Source organism: Phoxinus phoxinus, assembly GCF_949152265.1.
Source record: "Phoxinus phoxinus genome assembly, chromosome: 20".
Classification (NCBI taxonomy): domain Eukaryota; kingdom Metazoa; phylum Chordata; class Actinopteri; order Cypriniformes; family Leuciscidae; genus Phoxinus; species Phoxinus phoxinus.
Window position 1 is genome coordinate 2,243,534 of NC_136895.1, and position 26,664 is coordinate 2,270,197.

The 26,664-nt window shown below is 40.3% G+C and overlaps 1 protein-coding gene and 1 long non-coding RNA gene across 3 annotated transcripts; one reads left to right on the forward strand and one right to left on the reverse strand.

Moving 5' to 3' along the window:
• The first annotated feature begins 3,062 nt into the window (after positions 1–3,062).
• Positions 3,063–14,875, forward strand: LOC306988465 (uncharacterized protein). Of its 2 annotated transcripts, none has more exons than XR_013795407.1 (10): positions 3,063–3,646; positions 4,889–5,069; positions 6,317–6,379; positions 9,201–9,388; positions 9,587–9,701; positions 9,829–10,107; positions 10,418–10,638; positions 11,042–11,201; positions 14,169–14,291; positions 14,522–14,875. XR_013795407.1 is itself a non-coding variant. In XM_079593466.1 (10 exons), exons 4-7 carry the CDS (start codon positions 9,202–9,204, stop codon positions 10,482–10,484), a joined length of 648 nt encoding a protein of 215 aa, XP_079449592.1. In that variant the 5' UTR covers positions 3,063–3,299; positions 4,991–5,069; positions 6,317–6,379; position 9,201; the 3' UTR covers positions 10,485–10,638; positions 11,042–11,201; positions 14,169–14,291; positions 14,522–14,875. The 2 variants fall into 2 exon arrangements, 1 of the variants encoding a protein (XP_079449592.1); XM_079593466.1 differs by having other exon boundaries at positions 3,063–3,299; positions 4,991–5,069.
• A 9,466-nt stretch (positions 14,876–24,341) lies between these two features.
• On the reverse strand, positions 24,342–24,934 carry LOC306988557. Its single transcript, XR_013795439.1, has 4 exons — positions 24,845–24,934; positions 24,703–24,738; positions 24,581–24,628; positions 24,342–24,471 (listed from the first exon to the last, which is right to left on the reverse strand). It is a non-coding gene; the product is annotated as an uncharacterized lncRNA (long non-coding RNA).
• Positions 24,935–26,664: the final 1,730 nt, after the last annotated feature.

Genomic DNA, 26,664 nt, shown 5'->3' on the forward strand with positions numbered 1-26,664 from the left:
GATCGCAAGCTTATATCGCTTAAAACCTTTTGAGGACCCTTTGATCAGAAATAAGTTCAATATGGACTTCTATACGGCTTATGGAGCATCAGGAGGAGTCTATATAGAAAAATCAAGATTGAGGACTCTTTGGCCAGAAATATATTCCTTGGGTCAATTATGGACTTCTTTATGGCTAACATAACCTCAAAAGGAGTCAACAAGTATGTATAGAAAGTTCAAGAACTCTTAGGCCAGAAATATGTTCAGTAGTTAGAAAAGGGGCCTCTTTATTACTGATTTCACATCAGAATAAGTCTATGAGTTTATATCGCTTAAAACCTTTTGAGGACCCATTGACCAGAAATAAGTTCAATAGGTCAGATTTGGAATTTTAAAGGGCTTATGAAGCATCAGAAGGAGTCTATAAGTAGAAAGTTCAAGATCGAGGACTCTTTGGCCAGTAATATTTTCAGTAGGTCGATTCTGGTATGGAAAGGTCAAGTTCATGGACTCTTGGACCAGAAATATGTTCAATAATGAAATATGGACAATTGTCTGGCTGATGTACTACTACCTGAAAGAGTCTATAATCATTAATAGAGAGTTCAAGATCAATCACGCTTCAGTCAGAAATATGTTCAATATGTCAAATCTGAAATATTGCATGGCAATGTCAATGAGTATGTATAGAAAGTTCAAAATCGAGGACTGTTTTACCAGAAATATTTTCAGTTATGGACTCCTCTCTGGCTAATATAACTGTCACAGGTCGAGGTGGGCCAAGCCAGACTGCACCCACCCCTAGACCAGGATCACCCTGAGGAGCGTGTCAAAGGAGGAGGCAGGAGGCAGGAATAAAAAGAATGACAGGCTTTATTAAATATAAAAACAATTTGAAAATCCTAATCTAAAATTCCTCTTCCTTCCTCTTCCCAGGAATCCAAGGCAAGTGGGGGGTCAGGCTCACTTCCTTCTGGCGCTGGTGCCAACTCGCAGTGGTAGGTACTGAATAGGTGGGTATCACAGGTGAGTGGGGGGTCAGGCTTACTTCCTTCTGGCACTGGTGCCAACTCCCAGTGGTAGGTACTAAACAGATGGGTATCGCAGGTAAGTAAATGAGTCAGGCTTACTTCATTCTGGCTCTGGTGCCAACTCGCTGAACAGGTGAGTATCACAGGTGAGTATCGCAGGGGAGTAGGTGGATCAGGGCTCACAGGAGTTGTAAAGGGTGGGCACTTCGCACCATACAGGTGGGTTTCAGGGCTACAGCAGACTCAAGTCGCAAGCGGAGCGGGGCTTTGGCTGGCACAGACAGAATCAACACTTCAAATAGAGGTGAATAGCTCTCACATGGGTGGCAGGAGACAGAGTCAATAGCTGAACAGGGCTTTCACTGGGACAGACAGCATTCAAACTTCAAGCAGAGGTAAACAGTTCTCACGTGTGTTGCAGGGGACAAAGTCACAAGCTGAGCGGGCGTTCACTGGAACAGACGGAATCAACACTTCAAATAGAGGTGAACAGCTCTCACATTGGTGGTAGGAGACAGAGTCATAAGCTGAGCAGGGCTTTCACTGGAGCAGACAGCACACAAACTTCAAGCAGAGGTAAACAGTTCTCACGTGTGTTGCAGGGGACAAAGTCACAAGCTGAGCGACGTTCACTGGAACAGACGGAATCAACACTTCGAATAGAGGTGAACAGCTCTCACAGGGGTGGCAGGAGACAAAGTCATAAGCTGAGCAGGGCTCTCACTGGGACAGACAGCATAAACTTCAAGCAGAGGTAAACAGTTCTCACGTGTGTTGCAGGGGACAGAGTCACAAGCTGAGCGACGTTCACTGGAACAGACGGAATCAACACTTCGAATAGAGGTGAACAGCTCTCACAGGGGTGGCAGGAGACAAAGTCATAAGCTGAGCAGGGCTCTCACTGGGACAGACAGCATAAACTTCAAGCAGAGGTAAACAGTTCTCACGTGTGTTGCAGGGGACAGAGTCACAAGCTGAGCCGGGCTTTCACTGGAGCAGACAGCACACAAACGTCAAGCAGAGGTAAACAGTTCTCACGTGTGTTGTGCACACGGGGGCTTTTCCTTCTGACATCCAACAGGTGACTGCAATCGATCTTGCTAGACTCTTATGATGGACGGTAGACCAGCATAACACATGGGGAGTGCACGGCGATAAAAGGTAAATCTTCCACACACACACGACAGTCCAATTCCAAACATGCAACGTGATGGGAAACGTCAATTTCAGCACTACAAATCCACTCTTCAAGTGCAAAGTAAGGCCAACACTCACCCAGAGGTCTCGATCTGAAGAGCCGATGATAGTCAGAGTTGGGACAGATGCGGTGAATAATTTCCTCACCACTACAAGCGGCTTCACTTCGCTGGTTTCAATGGACGAGGGGGAGGCTAGAGATCGACAAGGAATCAGTCTATTTCACTCAGTGCGATGTATACAACGTGATCCAAGCACTTCAAACCAGTATCCAATTTAGTGTAGAAAACATGCGTTTATGAGATTCAATTTGTCAATCACTCATCTCACTCTTTCCCAGTCCAGACAACGAATTCCACTCCTCAAAACTGCCCTCGGATCCCACAAGCAACACTCCGCTTCTTTCACGATGGTCCTTCAGCTGCAACACTCCACAAACATTTCCCAACAGGAGAGAACCACACCAGATCGCCGGGGGAAGACAAAGAAACAACCACACAACGCAGAGGGAGAACACACAGCCTTCTCTTCCTCTTGTGTTTTATCCTCTCCAAACACTGGCGCCACCTCAATCAGGCACTCAAAGTGAAGTCCCCGCACCTGTTGCCAATCTGCCATTTAGTTGTCATGACGACAGACACACACACAAGCCTGGGGACAGTGTTACACTAAAAGTGTCCCGGCGGGAACACTTCTCTGATGGGATTAGTTCCGGGGATTATTTGTCACCCCGTGACATAACATCGCAAGAAGTCAATCAGTATATATTATAGTAAGTTAAAGTTCAAGAACTCTTAGGTCAGAAATATGTTCATCAGTTCAAAAAGGGCCCAGATAGCAATAGACTCCGGGGCGGATCCGCCCTTAAGCCGCTAGGTCCGCTGTTCTTTCAGACTCAATTCGGTCATCCGCCCAGAATATGCCCCGCCTCCTGACAGCGCACTGTCAACTCGCGGGCTCACTACAGACGCTGGGCGGACCCGCTGACCAAACGCGCCTATTTCAACTGTCGCCATGACGCCATTATCACTGAATCCCGCTGTGAAAAACCTACAACGGCAGGTGGTGGAGTCACAAATACGGAACACGGTAAGAATAGTTCAAATATGCTTTATTTGTACAGTTACTTAACATGTAACATTACCGTTCATACAACATAACGTTGCCGACGATTTTATTTCTGAATGATTGTGTCAAACCATAGTTATTAGCAAATGGTCATTAGGTCATTAGATTTGGCGGAGATTTGAGTAAAAATGTTTTTGGATGGAATTATTTCTCTCTGGTAGGTGAGGTGATTAAATTAACGTTAACGTTAGCTGTCCGTATTTTTTATCAAACCGAGCACATATTTTCTCCCCTTTCCAGTAAAATCAGATGAGAAATTATGTTAGGCCTAAAGTTACCTTTTTCACGGAATGTCTAACGTTATTACAGTTTTTTACAATCGCTATGACAGTTTTTTCAATACATTTAACAAGTTTCCTAAACTCTTAACACGGTTAGCACAACATCAGTCTTTGTAGGCTATACAATTAACACATTTCTTGTTGCTTTGACACAAAATGCATACAGTTAACACAAATTTAAAATGCTTGAACTTCTTTTACACACAAGCTCAACCAATACCAAAACTATGTAATTTTACTGCCAAATTTACAAATGCTTTCACACTGTATGTCAGAACAGATAACATCATGTTCTAAACATAACTTATATAGGCTAAAGTCAAAGTGAACAGCTGTTCATATTGTGAATTGAAACACAAATATATTCCCTGTATTTTATTCCATTGCTACTGAGAAACAGCTTATTGAAGTTATCCAAATATATAAATTACAGCTGATTCCCATCTAGGAAGCACACTCAGGTGTTGAGTTTCTTTCAATCGCATGACCATGTTCTAAAAGAGGACTCTTTGGGCTGATCTTGTGTGGAAAAGGGCAATATAGAGCAACACAAAGAAAGAAAGAAAGAAAGAAAAAAAGAAAGAAAGAAAGAAAGAAAGAAAGAAAGAAAGAAAGAAAGAAAGAAAGAAAGAAAGAAAGAAAGAAAGGGCAAGGACCAGGACAAGGGAGAGGTATATCTTGCAGTAATGTCCTTTTGCAAATAAAGTATTTACTGCAGCAATTCTGTCTCTGTCTTTTTTTTTTTTCATAAACTGTACATAAAGCTACTCTGAGATGGTCATTCATTTTTTGTATTGAATTTCTGCAGCAAAAGAAACAAAATGCATGCATTTACTAAAATAAATAGAGGCTTAAAAAGAAACTACAGTGCAAAACACAATCTATGATCAATACAAGATACTGTCTATTAGCAGACCTGACACATAACATAATGCAGTTTCTGTCATTTCAGCTGATGTTAGTGTTTTTTTTGTCATTGTGTTATGATTGACTAAATGTTCCTGTTGGAAGAGAACATGTGTTAGTGTTTTGAACAATTATTTGATTTTGAAACATGTTTGCAGTGTTTTGTTAGACATAGTGTATTGTGTTAGTGTATTATTGTATTTTGAAAATTAGTTTTGGAGTTTAGTTTACAATGTGTGATTTTGAGCATGAAATTAACCGTTTTGACAATTGTGTGTTTTAGGTGTGTTGGTGTGTTAAGAGTTTAGGAAAATTGTTAAATGTATTGAAAAAACTGTCATAGCGATCGTAAAAAACTGTAAGTTATAGTTTGTGTAGATTTTTGTTTAATTTTGACAGTTCCACCCATGTAATATACATAATTAATATATAATACTGTAACGTTACGTGTGTGTTCTGTTTCAGCTTACAGTTCGTTCAAGTGCTGACGTTAACGTTAAGTTAACTGTTGCAGTAGAGTTTCATCTCCGACTATCTGAGTAAAGTAAGATTTAATACTTTTCCAACTTGATTTAGCCAGATATTTTGTCAAATACTGACACTGTAAGTTATTGGTTTTTGATTAGTTTGAGTTCATTTGGGTTTACATCATGACAAATATATTTTCAACCACCTCCCCATGTTGCTTCAGATAATTATTTCATATCATATTAAGAGACTGTGTGAGTTGGTTTATGTGATTTCTGAGGACACAAATGTGTATAATGACATGTGTATCACATTGGTATTACAACTTAAGGGTGGTTTATGAGGACATGTCAAAAGTCCTCGTAAATCAAATAGCTTAAAAAACATAAAAAACAGTGTTTTATTAAAAATGTAAAAATGCAGCATGTCTCCTGTGATGGGTAGGTTTAGGGATAGGGGCAGTGTGTGTGTGTGTGTGATGGGTAGGTTTAGGGATAGGGGCAGTGTGTGTGTGTGATGGGTAGGTTTAGGGATAGGGGCAGTGTGTGTGTGTGTGTGTGATGGGTAGGTTTAGGGATAGGGGCAGTGTGTGTGTGTGATGGGTAGGTTTAGGGATAGGGGCAGTGTGTGTGTGTGTGTGTGTGTGATGGGTAGGTTTAGGGATAGGGGCAGTGTGTGTGTGTGATGGGTAGGTTTAGGGATAGGGGCAGTGTGTGTGTGTGTGTGATGGGTAGGTTTAGGGATAGGGGCAGTGTGTGTGTGTGATGGGTAGGTTTAGGGATAGGGGCAGTGTGTGTGTGTGTGTGTGTGATGGGTAGGTTTAGGGATAGGGGCAGTGTGTGTGTGTGATGGGTAGGTTTAGGGATAGGGGCAGTGTGTGTGTGTGTGTGTGTGATGGGTAGGTTTAGGGATAGGGGCAGTGTGTGTGTGTGATGGGTAGGTTTAGGGATAGGGGCAGTGTGTGTGTGTGTGTGTGTGATGGGTAGGTTTAGGGATAGGGGCAGTGTGTGTGTGATGGGTAGGTTTAGGGATAGGGGCAGTGTGTGTGTGATGGGTAGGTTTAGGGATAGGGGCAGTGTGTGTGTGTGTGTGTGTGTGATGGGTAGGTTTAGGGATAGGGGCAGTGTGTGTGTGTGTGATGGGTAGGTTTAGGGATAGGGGCAGTGTGTGTGTGTGTGTGTGTGTGTGTGTGTGATGGGTAGGTTTAGGGATAGGGGCAGTGTAAGGGGACAGAATATACAGTTTGCACAGTATAAAAACCATTACGCCTATGGAGAATGCTGTTGCACCAACATGTGTGTGTGTGTGTTCGTTCTGTTTCAGCTTACAGTTCGTTCAAGTGCTACCAGTCTGATCTACTGTTTCATCTCTGAATATCTGAGTAAAGTAAGATTTAATACTTTTCCAACTTAATTTAGCCAGATATTTTGTCACTGGTCCCCACTACAGCATTTAACACTGTACTGGTTTGGTTACTTATTGTCGAGTCCTGCTGTATAATTATTTTTGAAAAAAGTGAGTTATTTTTCCACAACTCGCTGTTGCAATCTGTATTTTGTGTTTCTGTAACGTTTCTTTTAGATAAAATGAATAGAAAAACTGTACCTGTCTCCAGCTCCACCTTAAGACGGAGGACCCATGTAGACGTAGATAAACGACTTAAACAAATTAGGGATGACTGCACAAATTTGACTGACTTTCAAATGACAACAGATAGGGAACTTTTTGAAAACAGTACAGACAATCCAACTTGTTCAGAAATTGAAACTGTACTAGTCTTTAGTGAGGAGGAAGGTGGCATGGAGGTAGATGCTGACATACAGGAGGGTTTCGTTGTTGGCAGCTGTGATAGGCCGATTCAGACATCTGATTCAGAACATTCAGATAATGAACTGTCTGAGACATTTTCACTCTCTGACAGCATTTCTAACTGGGCCATACACTTTGGCATTTCTTTGGTTGCTTTGACAGCACTATTGTGCATTCTTCGCATTTGCCATCCTGATCTTCCAAAGGATGCTAGAACCCTCCTTAGGACTAAGACAAAGTACTCTATCATAGAAAGAGCTGGGGGACAGTACCACTATTTTGGCATTCTGACATCACTTAGAAGTACACTGTCTAAATACATACACACACTTGCAGACAATTTATGTTTGAAGTTACAAATTAACATCGATGGACTTCCTCTGTTCAAGAGCTCTAGTCTGCAACTGTGGCCCATTCTTGGACTACTACTGAGTGTTCCTATGAAAGAACCAGTAGTGATCGGTTTATTCTGTGGATCAAAGAAACCAAGCTCAGCAAAAGAGTTTCTTGAAGATTTTCTAACTGAGTTACAACAGCTTGAAAAAGGTTTTGACATAGAGGGTAAGACATTGAAGCTTGAGCTGGACACAGTCATTTGTGATACACCAGCCAGGTCCTTTGTTAAAAACACAAAGAACCATAATGGTTACCATGGTTGTGACAAATGTTCTCAGCCTGGTAAATACATTAACAGACGCATGACATACCCATGTACAGACTATGCTCTAAGGACAGATGATACATTTGAAAGCATGATTGATGAGGTTCATCATCATGAGGGGCCACATCCATTTAATGGCAGTAGTGTTGGCATGGTTTCACAATTCCCTCTAGATTATATGCATTTGGTTTGTTTAGGTGTGGTTAGGCGTTTGTTGAAAATTTGGCTCCGGGGTCCTCTGAATTTCAGAGTACCTGCAAACATAACTGAAAGAATGTCCGCTAAACTGGTAGAAATGCGTCCTTATATTCCTGTGGAGTTTGCTCGAAAGCCCAGAACGCTGAGGGAATTAGATCGCTGGAAGGCCACTGAATTGAGGCAGTTTCTGCTGTACACAGGACCTGTAGTATTAAGTACCTTTCTGGACCGAAATATGTACAACAATTTCATGCTACTCTTCTCTGGTATTGCTATTTTAGTAAGTCCTAGACTATCCAACCACACACAGTATGCTCGCACCTTGCTTAGATCTTTTGTTTCACACTTTGGGGAAATATATGGCAAAGATCAACTTGTTTATAATGTACATGCTTTGGTCCATCTAGCAGATGAAGTACAACAACATGGTTGTCTTGACTCATTTTCTGCATTTCCCTATGAAAGTTACCTACACAAACTAAAAAGGCTTGTCAGAAAACCAGACTTTCCCCTTGCCCAAATTATTCGTCGATTGTCTGAGATGAGAATTACTGACACTCCTTTAAATGGTGCCTCTTTTAAAAAACAGCACTTTGTTGGGCCACTTGTAGATGGATTGTCAGTGAAAGCACAGTATGGTGAGATGGCCTGTGACAAGTGGACTGTTAAAGTTTCAACTGGGAATAATGTCTTTGTCATTGGAAACGAGATTTGCATGATACATAACATTGTGGAATGCAGTGATGGAGTCTACGTAGTGTACAAAGAATTTTCAGAGAAGTCTTTGTTCTTCACTTACCCATTCAATTCTGACTATCTGAATATCCATACTATTTCAGAAACATCAGATATACTTAAGTGTGTTAAAGCTTCAGAGCTTCTCCAAAAATGTGTTGTTTTACCTCATCGGGTAAAAGGTTTAGTTCACCCAAGAAGTACAAATATTTTAAGATAATTTACTCGCTCTCATTCTTTCTTTCTTTTTTTTTTCATTATTGGGTGAACTAAAACTTTAAGGTTAAAGAGGCTTATCAGTTTTTCTTTTTTTATAATTACCAGTTAAAAGGTAAAGGCATTTTCAGATTATTCATTCTTAGCTTAGTTTTTTCTGGGGATGATAGTTTTAGCTCTTGTGTTCTAATATTAGCTGTAAGAATTGATGCTTGCACATTAGTTTTGATTGACAGGTGTTTATGTAGAATTAGGACCAGATACAATGACAAAAAATGACATTACCATGCATCATCACAAACACTGCAGTCTGAAATTGGATAACAATTAACTGTAAGTACTTTACTTTACTGTAAGTTGCTTGTTCAATGTGTTCAAAGTCATGTTTGTTTATATAGCACGTTATACAATACATATTGTTTCAAAGCAACTTAACAGTAAGTTGACAGTTCATTTTAATTTAAAAGTGACCCATATGCAATTACACCATGCACTTCGTGAAATAACCCAAGGTAGATGTACTGACCTGTTCTTGAAACAGGAAGTTCAATTTATCTGGTGCTGTTTGTTACTTCCTTCTCGTTTAAGGATGTTTCACTTAATTGAGTTCCTGCTAAACAAAACCGTAGCAGTGGTGCCACAAAATTGGTACAGTGATGGAGTTATCTATTGGCCAAACTACAAAAATGATGAGAGAGTGAACAGGGCAGTGAAAAATTCTGAGGAACCTGGACCTGACTGGAAAAAATATGATGCCAGAGTTATTAAATCATGTGGTATGCTATTTTCTTTTTAAATAATCTAAATGCCTTTTGTAAGCAAATATCAAAGTATTTTGCCAATATGTTATATGGGAAGAAAATCCTTTTAATTACATTGTCTCATATTGTTCTGTTGTCTATAGTTCTGTTCTTTTTTACTCTATTAATGTGAAGGTCTACTGAAGTTTAACATGTAGGCTATTTAATTTTTAGATGACTACTTTGTGGCACGACAACTCTTGAAGAAATCTCTAAAGTGCAACACATCAGATCTACAGTCTGAAGAGGAAGAGGAGGAGATTCGGCCAAAAAGAAGGCCAAAGCCGATGTTAGTCTACGTATATTATCCCTTATATTTTACATTAACACTCTACTGTTTGAGCTACAGGAAGGCTTTACATTTATTATTATTAATAAGATGTTTACTGCTTGTTTTTTTCCACCCTAATTTATAGTCATTTCTTGGGAGACTCTGATGAGAGCGAGGAGGAAGATGCTCATAAAAAGAGAGGCAAACTTTTAACACAACCATCAGCTCCTGTTATCGCACCACCACCTTTTATCCTAAGTAGCGGCACAGCTGCTCCACCTCCACCCATTTCTCCACCTCCACCCATTTCACCACCTCACTGTTCACAGAAACCAGCAGAGGAGCAAACCCCTTCTGCAAGCAGGGTCTACAGACCTACCTGGCGGGGGGGGGAGATGTGGATCAGACAGTATTGCCTGCTCTGGTGAGCAATACGTCATTAGATACAAGACTCAAATAGAGTTTATTTTGTCAGCTTTTTTATTTTTATGCATACTTAGTCCTGTCAAATTTACTATTTAAGAGAATTATCTGATCAATGTTTATATGTGATTAAAATCCTAAATTAAATTCTTTAAGGAGTCTATTAAAACATTTATATTTATATATATATATATATATATATATATATATATATATATATATATTTCTCATCTGGTCAGTGAATTATGCCTTAATGAGTTGCAGAAAGAAATTTATTTATATATTACATACTTTTCTTTCTTTTTTTACAGCTGCAGAAGTCCACATATTAAGCCTGCTGGAACTAATAAAGCATCAACAAGAGCAACTTCTAACTAAAGTAAACTACTTGACGAGCAAATTGAATCCAGCAGGCCAAGACATGGAAATGCCTGAAAACCCAGTTGTGTTTCCATTAGCATCCATGACAGAGGTTGAGAATTTTGAGGAATGGCTCAAAAATCCTGTAAATAATCAACCGAAGTGTAGTGTGGTGAGTTGTTTTTCCCAATAAGTTTACATTACATAGTGTTTTACTGTTAAAGTATGTTGATATTTCCTCATTTTGTTCAGAGTCGATTCTTTCTTTTGGGCGGAAATAACTTTATTTATCATGCATTTACAACTTTGTCGAACGTTTTCATTTCACAAACAGCTATGTATTTTACACATTGCATGAAAGGGAATATTTAAAAGCCATAATAGGGGCATTTTAAAATGACCTTGGGATGTGAATGATCTTGGCAGCACAGAGATTTTGTTATAGTTAATTATTTTTAATGTTTTAAGCAAAATATTTTTATCAGCCATTTTATAAATGTTTTGAATGGTCTTCCAGCATCAGAAAGTCTTATTGTTATGCCTATAATAAATAACAGATTTTTGTTACATTTTAGATTTCCTCCCTGGCAACAATTGGGGGCCATGACACAAAACGTGTCACATGGAACATCCTTTCCCGCATGTTCCATGATGATGTTGGGAGCAGGATCAATTGGAAGGGCATGAATGGGAAAAAATCATTTAATCAGATGGAGTCAAAAAAGTTACTCCTGTGTAAGTAAATGTATAAAGTATTGTGTGGCTAAAAAAAGTTAAACTTATCCCTTGAAGGTACACTGTCACTTTTTTTATTTTTTATTAAAAAAATGTATGTAAGGAGCAAGTACATCATGAATTCATCTCCTCTCCACCAGTAAGCTGGTGTGTGGTGGACGTTCTGGCACAATATGGCTGCCGTCGCATTATCCAGGTGGATGCTGCACGCTTGCACATTGGTGGTGGTTGAGGAGATCCCCCCTTCCATGAGAAGCACTTTGAGTACCTAGAAAAGTGCTATATAAATGTAACGCATTATTAGGGCCCAAGCCTTGAAAAGGCGAAGGCCCTATTGTTTTCCATGGGATTATTATTCTTCTTCTTTATTATTATTATATTACTACCTTTTGGGCACTTTTGGGGGCCTTAACGTGCTCAAAAACTCTTGAAACTTTGCACAAATGTCAGAACCCGCGGCCATTAGGGCCCGACTGAAGCTGGGACCCGGGCGTGGCAGGGGGGCTCGCCAGCGCCCCCTGGAATGGGATTCAAAAACATGTCCATATCTCAAACACGCTTGCATGTAATAATATGAAACTCGGTACACATATAGATCTCATCGGGCCGAACAACTTTCGTGCTCTAAGTTTTACGCCAGTCCAACAGGAAGTCGGTTATTATGGGCTGTATGGAAACGCATGTTCTGGCATTTGAAACACTTGTCCTAGAGAATTCATCGGATGACCACGAAACTCGGTGTGCATGAAGTCAAGACATGGAGGATGATAAATTGCCAGGGGATTTTTGATATCTCGAACGGTTTGGCCGTGGCGAGGAAACGAATTTATGGCGAATATTGGAAACAGGAAGTGTGTTATAACATCCTCATACATTAATTGATCTTGATGAAACTTCAGCAGTGTGTTCGCTGTAAGAGGCCGATCACATGGATGTGACTATTGTGAGTCAAAGTTATAGCGCCACCAACTGGCAGCAGGAAGTGTGTCACTTTCAAAATGCTTTGAAATCACCCTCTTATTTTTACCCGATTTGCTTCAAACTTCATCTGTATAATGTAAACACACGGCAGATGTAGACCTGTGAAAGGATTATTGATATCTTAAATACTGTTGCCATGGCAACGCATCAAACTTTAATATTCTTTTTTAAAGTTTTTGAGACTCTTAGCATACTTGAAATTGCATGAAACTCGACAGACACTTTACATTTATTGCCTAGTACACTTGTGCAAAGTTTCAGAAACGGGCGTGGTAAGGGGCTCAGTAGCGCCACCTTTAGTCAAAAATGGGGTATTAGTTTTACCTACAGTAACAAAAATCGGTATCTATATTTATCTCCACGAGCCGGACAACTTTCTAATTGACAGTCATTAGCTCCGACCAACAGGAAGTCAGATATTTTGGTTTGAATGTGATTTGATGGGAATTTTGCCAGTCTCTCTCAGTGTCTGTGTGTGTGAGAGAGGAGGGGGGCTTTATTTTAACCCTTTCTCTGCCCTTTCTCACGTTAAGGGCACTTTTGGGGCCCTTAACGTGCTCGAAAACTCTTGAAACTTTGCACACAGGTCAGAACATGCGGCCATCAGGGCCGGGCTGAAGCTGGTACCCGGGCGTGGCAGGGGAGCTCAACAGCGCCCCCTTTAACGTGGTCCGAAAACTTGGTCCATATATCAAACACGTTTGCATGTAATAATATGAAACTCGGTACACATATAGATTTAATCGGGCCGAACAACTTTCGTGCTCTAAGTTTTACGCCAGTCCAACAGGAAGTCGGCTATTATGGGTTGTTTAAAAACGAATCCCCCTGGAATTTTATATACTCCTCCAAGAAAAATTATCCTATCGCCACCAAACTCGGTCAACATGAAGTAAAGACATTGAGGACGCTAAATTGCGGACGTATTTTTGATATCTCGAACGGTTTGGCCGTGGCGAGGAAACGAAGTTATGGCGAGAAAAGAAAAACACAATGTGTTATAACGTCTTCATACATTTATTGATCTTGATGAAACTTCAGTAGCGTGTTTGTTGTAAGAGGGCGATCACATGGATGTGACTATTGTGAGTCAAAGTTATAGCGCCACCAACTGGCAGCAGGAAGTGTGTTACTTTCAAGATACTTTTGACTAAAGTGGGGGGGTTATTTTTACCTAGAGTAACAAAACTCGGTCTGTATATTGTGCTTATCGATCCGGACAACTTTCTCATTTACAGTCATTAGCTCCGACCAACAGGAAGTCAGATATTTTGGTTTGAATGTGGTTTTGTCTCTCTCTGACAGAGTTCCCCCTGCCATTCTCTCTGTGTGTGTGTGTGTGTGTGTGTGTGTGTGTGTGTGTGTGTGTGTGCCCCCCCCCCCCCCAACACACATACAGCCCCCCCTTTTCTGTGTGTGTTTGGAGGGGAGTAGAAAGACTCACACTGATACAAGCTCTAAAGCAGACTTCTTCTTGACAGTCAAAGCGGGGTTACGTTATTGCTCGTCGTGCACAGGAACCCGAAAGGCAACGGGGTGGCGGCTTTTATATATATATATATATATATATATATATATATATATATATATATATATATATATATATATATATATATATATATAAATAAATATAGCTGCAAGCAGCGATAGAGGGCCCAAGCCGGTGGCAGCGCCAGCCCGGTGCCTTTAGTGTAACTAAAGGCACCAGGGTGGCGGTGCCACCGGCTTGGGCCCGTAATCGCTGCTTGCAGCTATATTTATTATTATTATTACTACAATACACCTATAATAAGTGTTTATATTCTGACTATTTTACACAGCGCAGGATGCCAACCGCTGTGAAGTATCGTAATGTTCTACCGCAAGATCCATACGGTTCATTAACCGCTAGTGCACCAAAAGTTACAGTGTACCTAAAAATGTCAGATAGTACACTTTTGTTTTAATGCATCACCAAGGAACTTTTCCTCTGCGGTCGCCCTACAGGTTGGAAGCGGAATTGTCCATTACTGTTGTCGTAAATAATTTAGCCCACCATATCCCACTGTCGCACGCATGCACGCTATTTATCCAGCACCGGCTTTGGAATGAACGATGTCCACAGACAATGTAGAGTGTGATGCATGATTTTATGAAAGTATGATGTATTGGAACATCAGAAACAAAGAAAAACAAAATAATGAATTGTAATGCTTGATGTAAAGCAAGTCAAATTTGTAGTTTCTTATTTCTCTTTAAAGCTGATAAAGGACCGCAAAGCGGAGGCAGAAGTGCCTTTCAAACTGGTAGCTTCAATGTGATTTCATGACATTTAAGGAAAATCTGCTTGTGTATTACAGGTGCTGTGAGAAAGAGCCATGTCTCCCGTGCTGCCACAGATGACGACATTACAAAACATGTAATCCGGTGGTTCAACCTGGCAGCAGATAGGGGAAGCTCAAGGAGCCGCCCCCCCCCTGTCAGCAAACCTTGACCCAACAGTACTGAAACTTGATCATTTTAGTGTAATGTTTTTTTTACAAAAATAAAATGATGGTCTTGGTACAATTCATGGTTGATTTAATTTTTTCTGTTAGGTCTATTCAAAGTATACATGAATAAAAAATAAAAATGAATTTAAAAAATGTGTAAATACATTTATAGTCTGTAATAGCCTATTTTTTTTTATTGTTACTGGCTAAAAATTATTAATTTTTAATTTTTAATTTCACCATTAGATTTTAAATATGTCTGTAGCTATAGTTTTGACCAGATAATGGATCTGAAAGGTTTCCTGACCGAAATGAACGGGTCCAGATCGGATCCGCGGCGGATAAGCTGCTTTATCAGCGGATACGGGTAGGGTTTGCCGCGGATCTGGTCTGGATCCGCAATCCTTATCCGTTCCGGATTCGTTGCGCTGTGCAAGTGGACTCCGTTCCGGACCCGTTTTGCGGATCCGTTCCGGAGCTTGTGGTACCTCCGCGGCGGATCCGTTCTGGAGTCAGTTTGCTATCTGGGGGGCCTCTGTATAACCGATTTAACATCAGAATTAGTCTATAAGTTTATTTCGCTTCAAATCTTTAGAGGACCCTTTGACCAGAAATATGTTCAATAGGTCAGATATGGACTTCTATATGGCTTATGGAACATCAGGAGGAGTCTATATATAAAGTTCAAGATTGAGGACTCTTTGGCCAGAAATATATCCCTTGGGTCAAATATGGACTTCTTTATGGCTGACATTACCTCACAAGGAGTCATCGAGAATGTATAGAAAGTTCAAGTTCAAGAACTATTAGGCCAGAAATATGTTCATCAGTTCAAAAAGGGGCCTCTGTATAACCGATTTAACATCAGAATGAGTCTATAAGTTTATCTCGCTTAAAACCTTTTGAGGACCCTTTGACCAGAAATAAGTTCAATAGGTCAGATATGAACTTCTATACGGCTTATGGAGCATCAGGAGGAGTCTATATAGAAAGTTAAAGATTGAGGACTCTTTGGCCAGAAATATATTCCTTGGGTCAATTATGGACTTCTTTATGGCTGACATAACCTTAAAAGGAGTCAACGAGTATGTATAGAAAGTTCAAGTTCAAGATCTCTTTGGACAGTAATATTTTCAGTAGGTCGATTCTGGTATGGAAAGTTAAGGTTCATGGACTCTTGGACCAGAAATATGTTCAATAGTGAAATATTGACAATTGTCTGGCTGATGTACTACTACCTGAAAGAGTCTATAATCATTAATAGAGAGTTCAAGATCAATCACGCTTCAGTCAGAAATATGTTCAGTATGTCAAATCTGAAATACTGCATGGCAATGTCAATGAGTATGTATAGAAAGTTCAAAATCGACGACTGTTTTACCAGAAATATTTTCAGTTATGGACTCCTGTCTGGCTAATATAACATCGCAAGAAGTCAATCTGTATATATTATAGTAAGTTAAAGTTCAAGAACTCTTAGGTCAGAAATATGTTCATCAGTCCAAAAAGGGGCCTCTGTATAACCGATTTAACATCAGAATGAGTCTATAAGTTTATCTCGCTTAAAACCTTTTGAGGACCCTTTGACCAGAAATAAGTTCAATAGGTCAGATATGAACTTCTATACGGCTTATGGAACATCAGGAGTCTATATATAAAGTTCAAGATTGAGGAATCTTTGGCCAGAAATATATTCCTTGGGTCAAATATGGACTTCTTTATGGCTGACATAACCTCAAAAGGAGTCAGCGAGTATGTATAGAAAGTTCAAGTTCATAAACTCTTAGGCCAGAAATATGTTCAGTTGTTCAAAAAGGGGCCTCTGTATTACTGATTTAACATCAGAATAAGTCTATGAGTTTATATCGCTTAAAACCTTTTGAGGACCCATTGACCACAAATAAGTTCAATAGGTCAGATTTGGACTTTTAAAGGGCTTATGAAGCATCAGAAGGAGTCTATAAGTAGAAAGTTCAAGATCAAGGACTCCTTGGCCAGTAATATTCTCAGAAGGTCGATTCTGGTATGGAAAGTACAAGTTCATGGACTCTTGGACCAGAAATATGTTCAATAGTGAAATATGGACAATTGTCTGGCTGATGTACTACTACCTGAAAAAGTCTATAATCATTAATAGAGAGTTCAAGATCAATCACGCTTCAGTCAGAAATATGTTCAATACGTCAAATCTGAAATACTGCATTGCACTGTCAATGAGTATGTATAGAAAGTTCAAGTTCATAGACTCTTAGGCCAGAAATTCAAGGTGTCTTGAAATATAACATTTGAACTACTGTATGGCTGAAGATACATCGGAAGCAGTCAATGAGCATGTACAGAAAGTTCAAGATCATGGTCTCTTTGACCAGAATATGTTCAGTTGGTCAAATATGGACTTTTGTATGGCTAATGTATTATCAAGAGGAGTCCATATGCATTGAAAGTTAATGTTCAAAGACTCTTTGGACAAAAATATGTTGAGTAGTTCAGATATGGACTATGGACTTCTAAATGGCTTATGAAGCATCAGAAGGAGTCAGAACTCTTTTTCCAGTAATTAGTAGGTCAAAAATTTGTCAACTTTCTGCCTGATTTAATATTGAGAGAAGTCAGTTAGTAAGTTAATATTCAAGGTTTGTGGCCAGAAATATGTTCAGTTGGTAAAACATTTATGGCTGATATAACATCCGAACGAGTCAACAAGAATATTTAGAAAGTTCAAGTTCGAATACTCTTTGGCCAGAAATATGTTGAGTAGGTAAAAAATGGACCTCTGTATGCTTGATTTAACATCAGAAGTAGTCTGTGAGTGTATATATTTTAAAACCTTTTGAGGACCCATTGACCAGAAATATGTCAGATAAGGAATTCGAAATGGCTTATGAACCATCAGAAGGAGTCTATGAGTGTGTTTAGAAAGTTCAAGATCGAGAAATCTTTTTCCAGTAATATGTTCAGTAGTTGAAATATGGACTTCTCTGTGGCTGATTTAACATCAGAAGGAGTCTAAAAGTTTATAATAGTAAAAACATTTTGAGGACTGTTTGGCCAAAATAGTGTTCAATAGGTCAAATATGGACTGTATTTGAGTATATTTGAGTAAGTTAATATTCATGGTCTCTTGGCAGAAACATGTTTAGTAGGTCAAAAATTGAGTTTTGTATGGGTAATGTAACATCAGTAGGATTCTATAGCCTATGTCCTTCTGAGGTTTAAAACCAGGGTCCTCTGTCCAAAGAACTCTTTGGACAGAAATATGTTCAGTAGGTCAAAGAGGGACCTCTGTATACCTGCTATGACACATATAACTATACAACAACAACTAACTTATTCATTTTTGCATTGACGGGAAATTGCATTAGCTTCTGCGTTACAAATAACATACCTCATGTGCAAGGAAAAGATAACACGATCTAATAATGATGCGTTCAATAATAATGTATTGTTATATCTAACTATATAATTTAGATCTTTTATGCAATGGAATGTTACTCCAAAAATGGTATCTCTTCAATGCACAATCGGAAGGAGTTAGTTACTGTATGTATGCAATGCACTCATAGCTTATATGTTAATCTCTTTAATGGACATGGGAATGTTTTTTGTCAATGCACAAAGTTAGATTGTTTGTGCAATGCAATTCAACAACATATGTTGTCTCTTTAATGCACATGGGAATGAGTTAGTTCTGGTATGCAATGAGTGGATTGTATTTTATTTTTCAATGCACAAAGTTAGATCGTTTGTGCAATGCAACAACAGATGTTAATTTCTTTAATTCAAGTGCATAGCTTATATTTTTCAATGCACAATTTTAGATCGTTTATTGCAACGCAAAGACACATATGTCATCTCCTTAATGCACATGGGAATGAGTTAGTTCTGGTATGCAATGAAACAAGTGCATAGCTTATATGTTATTTTTCAATGCGCAAAGTTAGATCGTTTGTACAATTGCAATGCAACAAACATATGTTATCCTTTAATGCAAATGGGAATGAGTTAGTTCTGGTATGCAATGCAATGCAATGCAATGCAATGCAAGTGCATAGCTTATATTTTTCAATGCACAATTTTAGATCGTTCATTGCAATGCAAAAACACATATGTCATCTCTTTAATGCACATGGGAATGAGTTAGTTCTGGTATGCAATGCATGGCAATGCAAGTCCATAGCTTATATTTTTCAATGCACAATTTTAGATCGTTTATTGCAATGCAAAAACACATATGTCATCTCTTTAATGCACATAGGAATTAGTTAGTTCTGTTATGCAATTACAATATGTTATTTTTCAATGCACAAAGTTTGATTGTTTGTGCAATTGAAATGCAACAAACATATGTCATATCTTTAATACACACGGGAATGAGTTAGTTCTGGTATGCAATGTAATGCAATGCAATAAAATGCAATGCAATAAAATGCAATGCAATGCAATGCAATGCAATGCAATGCAATAAAATGCAATGCAATGCAATGCAATGCAATGCAATAAAATGCAATGCAATGCAATGCAATGCAATGCAATGCAATGCAATAAAATGCAATGCAATGCAATGCAATGAAATGCAAGTGCATAACTTATATTTTTCAATTCACAATTTTAGATCGTTTATTGCAATGCAAAAACACATATGTCATCTCTTTAATGCACATGGGAATGAGTTAGTTCTGGTATGCAATGCTATGCAATGCAATACAATGCAATGCTATGCAATGCAATAAAATGCAATGCAATGCAATGCAATGCAATGCAATAAAATGCAATGCAATGCAATGCAATGCAATGCAATAAAATGCAATGCAATGCAATGCAATGCAATGCAATAAAATGCAATGCAATGCAATGCAATGCAATAAAATGCAAGTGCATAACTTATATTTTTCAATTCACAATTTTAGATCGTTTATTGCAATGCAAAAACACATATGTCATCTCTTTAATGCACATGGGAATGAGTTAGTTCTGGTATGCAATGCTATGCAATGCAATGCAATAAAATGCAATGCAATGCAATAAAATGCAATGCAATGCAATGCAATGCAATGCAATAAAATGCAATGCAATGCAATAAAATGCAATGCAATGCAATGCAATAAAATGCAATGCAATGCAATGCAATAAAATGCAATGCAATGCAAGTGCATAACTTATATTTTTCAATTCACAATTTTAGATCGTTTATTGCAATGCAAAAACACATATGTCATCTCTTTAATGCACATGGGAATGAGTTAGTTCTGGTATGCAATGCTATGCAATGCAATGCAATGCTATGCAATGCAATGCAATGCAATGCAATAAAATGCAATGCAATGCAATGCAATGCAAGTGCATAGCTTATATTTTTCAATGCACAATTTTTGATTGTTTATTGCAATGCAAAAACACAAATGTAATCTCTTTAATGCACATGGGAATGAGTTAGTTCTGGTATGCAATGCAATGCAATAAAATGCAATGCAATGCAATACAATGCAAGTGCATAGCATATTTTTCAATGCACAATTTTAGATCATTTATTGCAATGCAAAACCACTTATGTCATCTCTTTAATGCACATGGGAATGAGTTAGTTCTGGTATGCAATGAAACAAGTGCATAGTTAATATGATATATTTCAATACACAAAATTAGATCGTTTGTGCAATTGCAATGCAACAAAAATATGTTATCCTTTAATGTACATGGGAATGAGTTAGTTCTCCTATGCAATGCAACAACATATGTTATCTCTTTAATGCACATGGGATTGAGTTAGTTCTGGTATGCAATGCAATGCAAGTGCATAGCTTATATTTTTAAATGCACAATTTTAGATCGTTTATTGCAATGCAAATGCAACAAACATATGTTATCCTTTAAACTGATGGCAGTTAAGCTCCATCCACAAAGAAATTGAGCTCAAGTCCCGGTCATGTTTTTTTTTTGTTTTTTTTTCATAGTTTTGGGATTTTGACGACAGGTCCCGGGTCATCGTTTTTTTTTTTTTTATATACTTTCCTATCATGGTTAAAAGGCAAAATATATTCTTTAAACTGATGGCAGTTAAGCTCCATCCACAAAAAAATTGAGTTCAAGTCCCGGGTCATGTTTTTGTTTTTTTCATACTTTTGGGATTTTGACGACTGGTCCCGGGTCATCGTTTTTTTTTTTTTTTTCATACTTTCCTATCATGGTTAAAAGGAAAAAGATATTCTTTAAACTGATGGCAGTTAAGCTCCATCCACAAAGAAATTGAGTTCAAGTCCCGGGTCATGTTTTTTTTTGTTTTTTTGTTTTTTCATACTTTTGGGATTTTGACGACGGGTCATCGTTTTTTTTTTTTTTTCATACTTTCCTATCATGGTTAAAAGGCAAAAGATATTCTTTAAACTGATGGCAGTTAAGCTCCATCCACAAAAAAATTGAGTTCAAGTCCCGGGTCATGTTTTTTTTTTTTTTTTTTTTTTCTCATACTCTCTTTAGGCCATCGCCTAAGGGAAGGGGTCCGCGGACTACCTGGCAGGCGCTCCGTGGTAGGAGGTTAGTGGACCGCTGCGCGCCGCCCCCTAGACGATTTTTCGGGGCCCGGCCGACGGCGCCGGGCCGCAGGGGGGGCCCGACGGGGCGGGCAGGAGGCGTCGCCCCGGGCCTGGGGGCCTCGGGGGCCCCACGGGAGCTCGACGAAATTCGGCCCAATCGCCCGCAATCTGGGCAGCGGCCGCAAGGGGGCGACCGTCGCCCCCCTGCAGTCGTTTCGACGCGCGCAGAACAGGCTGCAGGTGGGCGTCCACGGAGCGCACTTGCCTCCCCCTGACCGCACTTCGGCCAGATTCCCTGACCGCCCGGGACCGCCCCCTGACCCCGCCCACTGACACGAACAGCCTATCCGTCCCCCTAACCGCCTGTGTGACCACAAAGTGCCCGTTCGTCCCCCTGACCGCCCGTGTGACCACGAACGGCCTGTTCGTCCACCGCCAACCTAAGTGACGGCCCGTGGCCCCGCCCACTGACCACGAACAGCCTATTCGTCCCACTGACCGCCCACTGACCACGAACAGCCTATTCGTCCCACTGACCGCCTATGTGACCACGAACAGCCTATTCGTCCCACTGACCGCCTATGTGACCACGAACAGCCTGTTTGTCCACGGGCTATCTAAGTGACAGCCTGTGGACCCGCCCACTGACCACGAACAGCCTATTAGTCCCACTGACCGCCTATGTGGCCACGAACAGCCTATTCGTCCCACTGACCGCCTATGTGACCACGAACAGCCTGTTCGTCCCACTGACCGCCTATTTGACCACGAACAGCCTGTTTGTCCACGGGCTATCTAAGTGACAGCCTGTGGACCAGCCCACTGACCACGAACAGCCTATTCATCCCACTGACCGCCTATGTGACCACGAACGGCCTATTCGTCCACAGGCAATCTAAGTGACAGCCTGTGGACCAGCCCACTGACCACGAACAGCCTATTCATCCCACTGACCGCCTATTTGACCACGAACAGCCTGTTTGTCCACGGGCTATCTAAGTGACAGCCTGTGGACCCGCCCACTGACCACGAACAGCCTATTAGTCCCACTGACCGCCTATGTGGCCACGAACAGCCTATTCGTCCCACTGACCGCCTATGTGACCACGAACAGCCTATTCGTCCCACTGACCGCCTATGTGACCACGAACGGCCTATTCGTCCACAGGCAATCTAAGTGACAGCCTGTGGACCAGCCCACTGACCACGAACAGCCTATTCATCCCACTGACCGCCTATATGACCACGAACGGCCTATTAGTCCATGGCCAATCTAAGTGACAGCCTGTGGACCAGCCCACTGACCACGAACAGCCTATTAGTCCCACTGACCACCTATATGACCACGAACGGCCTGTTCATCCATGGCCAATATAAGTTACAGCCTGTGGACCAGCCCACTGACCACGAACAGCCTATTCATCCCACTGACCGCCTATGTGACCACGAACGGCCTATTCGTCCACAGGCAATCTAAGTGACAGCCTGTGGACCAGCCCACTGACCACGAACAGCCTATTCATCCCACTGACCACCTATATGACCACGAACGGCCTATTAGTCCATGGCCAATCTAAGTGACAGCCCGTGGACCCGCTCACTGACCACGAACAGCCTATTCGTCCCACTGACCGCCTATGTGACCACGATTGGCCTATTCGTCCACAGGCAATCTAAGTGACAGCCTGTGGACCCGCCCACTGACCACGAACAGCCTATTTGTCCCACTGACCGCCTATGTGACCACGAACGGCCTATTCGTCCACAGGCAATCTAAGTGACAGCCTGTGGACCCGCCCACTGACCACGAACAGCCTATTTGTCCCACTGACCACCTATATGACCACGAACGGCCTACTCATCCATGGCCAATCTAAGTGACATCCCGTGGACTCGCCCACTGACCACGAACAGCCTATTCGTCCCACTGACCGCCTATGTGACCACGAACGGCCTGTTGGGCACGGGAAGGGCCCACCTGTAACTTATTTGACAGGGTCCCTATAAGCTCTCCTTGGTCAATGCATTAATAGGTCATAATTGTAATGATATTTTTAAGGAGTAGCTATGGGTCAATGCACAGGAAACACCATATAAAAAAGTTTATGTAGTTTAAAAGTTTATTCCCTGAAATAGCTCATAAAAATGATGAATGTGCATACAAATACATTGTCCACGGCAAGCTAGTTAAATAAGCTATAGTTGGTATGTTTTGGTGAAATAGATGAGAGAGACAAAACCATGATTTAAAATGTTTAATTATTTAAAGCTTGATTTGACAACATTTATTATTTATAAAATTAGAAAATGAACAACACACAGAACAGATTATATTTAAAAACATGATATATAAAAGGACATGATATAAATATAATATATAATATAAAAATATGACATAAAATAATTAAACTATATACATTTACACATTAAAAACTTTTTACAAGAAAAGCAGGTCACTCAGATCCACAGTGCACAAGTCAGTGCTCTCCTGTAGAACTTGGCAAATGAAAAAAGGAAAAGGTAAACAAAGAAAAACAATTAACAATCAAATAAATAACACAACAACAAAACTTGGTTTCATGCATGTACACTTATCACCTATTACTTACCTTGTGGACCTGAAGAGACCTGTTGACTGGTCTCAACTTGTTGGAATAATTCGTCTAAGAAGAACAAATAAAGGTTAATTTTCTTTAAATTAATGTGCTGTTCATGGAAAAAACGAACAGCCTATTCGTCCCACTGACCGCCTATGTGACCACGAACGGCCTGTTTGTCCACAGGCAATCTAAGTGACAGCCCGTGGACCCGCTCACTGACCACGAACAGCCTAATCGTCCCACTACCCGCCTATGTGACCACGAACGGCCTGTTTGTCCACAGGCAATCTAAGTGACAGCCCGTGGACCCGCCCACTGACCACGAACAGCCTATTCGTCCCACTGACCGCCTATGTGACCACGAACGGCCTGTTTGTCCACAGGCAATCTAAGTGACAGCCCGTGGACCAGCCCACTGACCACGAACAGCCTAATCGTCCCACTGACCGCCTATGTGACCACGAACGGCCTGTTTGTCCACAGGCAATCTAAGTGACAGCCCGTGGACCCGCCCACTGACCACGAACAGCCTAATCGTCCCACTGACCGCCTATGTGACCACGAACGGCCTGTTTGTCCACAGGCAATCTAAGTGACAGCCCGTGGACCCGCCCACTGACCACGAACAGCCTATTCGTCCCACTGACCGCCTATGTGACCACGAACGGCCTGTTTGTCCACAGGCAATCTAACAAAATTGTCTAAGAAGAACAAATAAAGGTTAATTTTCAATTAATGTGCTGTTCATGGTAAAAACAATACAGTACAAGTTTAAAAATTGTTCACCTGATACCTACCGAGGCTTGTGACTTCCGTTTGGGGCTTGCTGCTCTCCATAAGAAGGTCTACAATAAAAAAAAGTTATTAATGTATTGTTATTGTATAAACAATATAGCATAATTGCATGTTGATCACTTACCCAGAAAGCTTGGAGCCCCATCCATTTCAAACTCTTCTACAATAAACACACACACACACACACAAACAGACTCAATAGTTTGTTCAACATTTTGTAAAAAAATATGTTATATTCCCATTGCAAAAAATCATTCAAAACCTACCCAGCAACTGAAGGCACTCTTCTGGAATGGCAAGGGGGCTCTCAACAGGGCCATCCAGAGCTGACAGGACTGGAGGGTCAAGTTGTTGCCGGCCCCTTATAACTTGAAGTTGTTCTTCAGCAACTTTTTGGTGCAATTGTTTGGTCAACAACTTGACCCTTTTTCCCTGAAGAGAGAGTTTTATTCAAAACATTTTTTAAATGAATTCACAAAAAACAAGTATGCTAGTTTGAGATTATACTTACTGTCAGCTCTGGATGGCCCGATTGAAAGTGCCGCTCCACATTCTCGTAAATTATTCCACACTGTGGGCACCTTATGTTGCAGAGCTTGATTCTCCCCCTTGCCAGACGCAGTAACACCTGTCGCTCCTCCGGATCCTCAATTGTATGCTGCGACCGGAGGTGATGCCGCAAGTGCTTAACCTTGGCCGGGCACAGAGGACAAGTCAGCAGCATCTTTAAAAAATGGAAACAAAGTTAGTTCACATAGGTGGACAGAGAAAGGGCCCACCTGTAACTTATTTGACGGGACCTCTCTAGGCTGTCCGTGGTCAATGCATTAATAGGTTATAATTCATAAAACATAGGCTGAAATATTCTCAAAATATCACTTTGTAAATTACCTTGTCGAAGGGCTCCGTTTCTTTTGAATATTCTGTGGTTCGACCAGCTGCTTTCACCGTCTTTTAAAAATGAAGTTTGAGCGTTAGGGGCGCTTTTTACATATTCCAAAAATAATAGCAATTTCAAAAAATATTTTAAACAAGAACATGTATTAATAACAGGAATAAAATGACATATTAGCATTAAAATGGCATGACCACGGACAGCTTACAGGGACCCTGTCAAATAAGTTACAGTTGGGCAGAGAAAGGGCCCACCTGTAACTTGTTTGACGGGACCTCTTTAGGCTGTCCGTGGTCAATGCATTAATAGGTCATAATTCATAAAACATAGGCTGAAATATTCTCAAAATATCACTTTGTAAATTACCTTGTCGAAGGGCTCCGTTTTGTGGTTCGACCAGCTGCTTTCACCGTCTTTTAAAAATGAATTTTGAGGGTTAGGGGCGCTTTTTACATATTCCAAAAATAATAGCATTTTCAAAAAATATATTAAACAAGAACATGTATTAATAACAGGAAAAAAATGACATGCATTATTATAATTAATACTACCTGTCCATGGAAAGCTTTTTTAGGTCACGTCAAACAAGTTACAAGTGTCACTCACAGGCTTTCCGTGGACAGGGCATTTGCGAGTCATATTTTAATGCTTTCATAACAGGTTATAACAGGTATAATTTTTTATTTCATTTTTATTTACAATGAAACATTCATCTTAAAATAAAATAAATATTATTAAAATAATTATTAAAATAAAAACTGTAATTCCAACCTGTAATGTTTCCAGTCGTACCACGGAAAGCCTATTAAGCTGTAGGTGGGACGATCCACTCCATTTACAGGTAAGGGTACAGTAAATTACTTGAAATTGCACTCCATTTACAGGTAAGCGTACAGTAAATTACTTGAAATTGCACTCCATTTACAGGTAAGCGTACAGTAAATTACTTGAAATTGCACTCCATTTACAGGTAAGCGTACAGTACATTACTTGAAATTGCACTCCATTTACAGGTAAGCGTACAGTAAATAACTTTAAATCGCACTCCATTTACAGGTAAGCGTACAGTAAATTACTTTAAATTGCACTCGATTTACAGGTAAGCGTACAGTAAATAACTTCAAATTGCAGTCCATTTACAGGTAAGCGTACAGTAAATTACTTTAAATTGCACTCGATTTACAGGTAAGC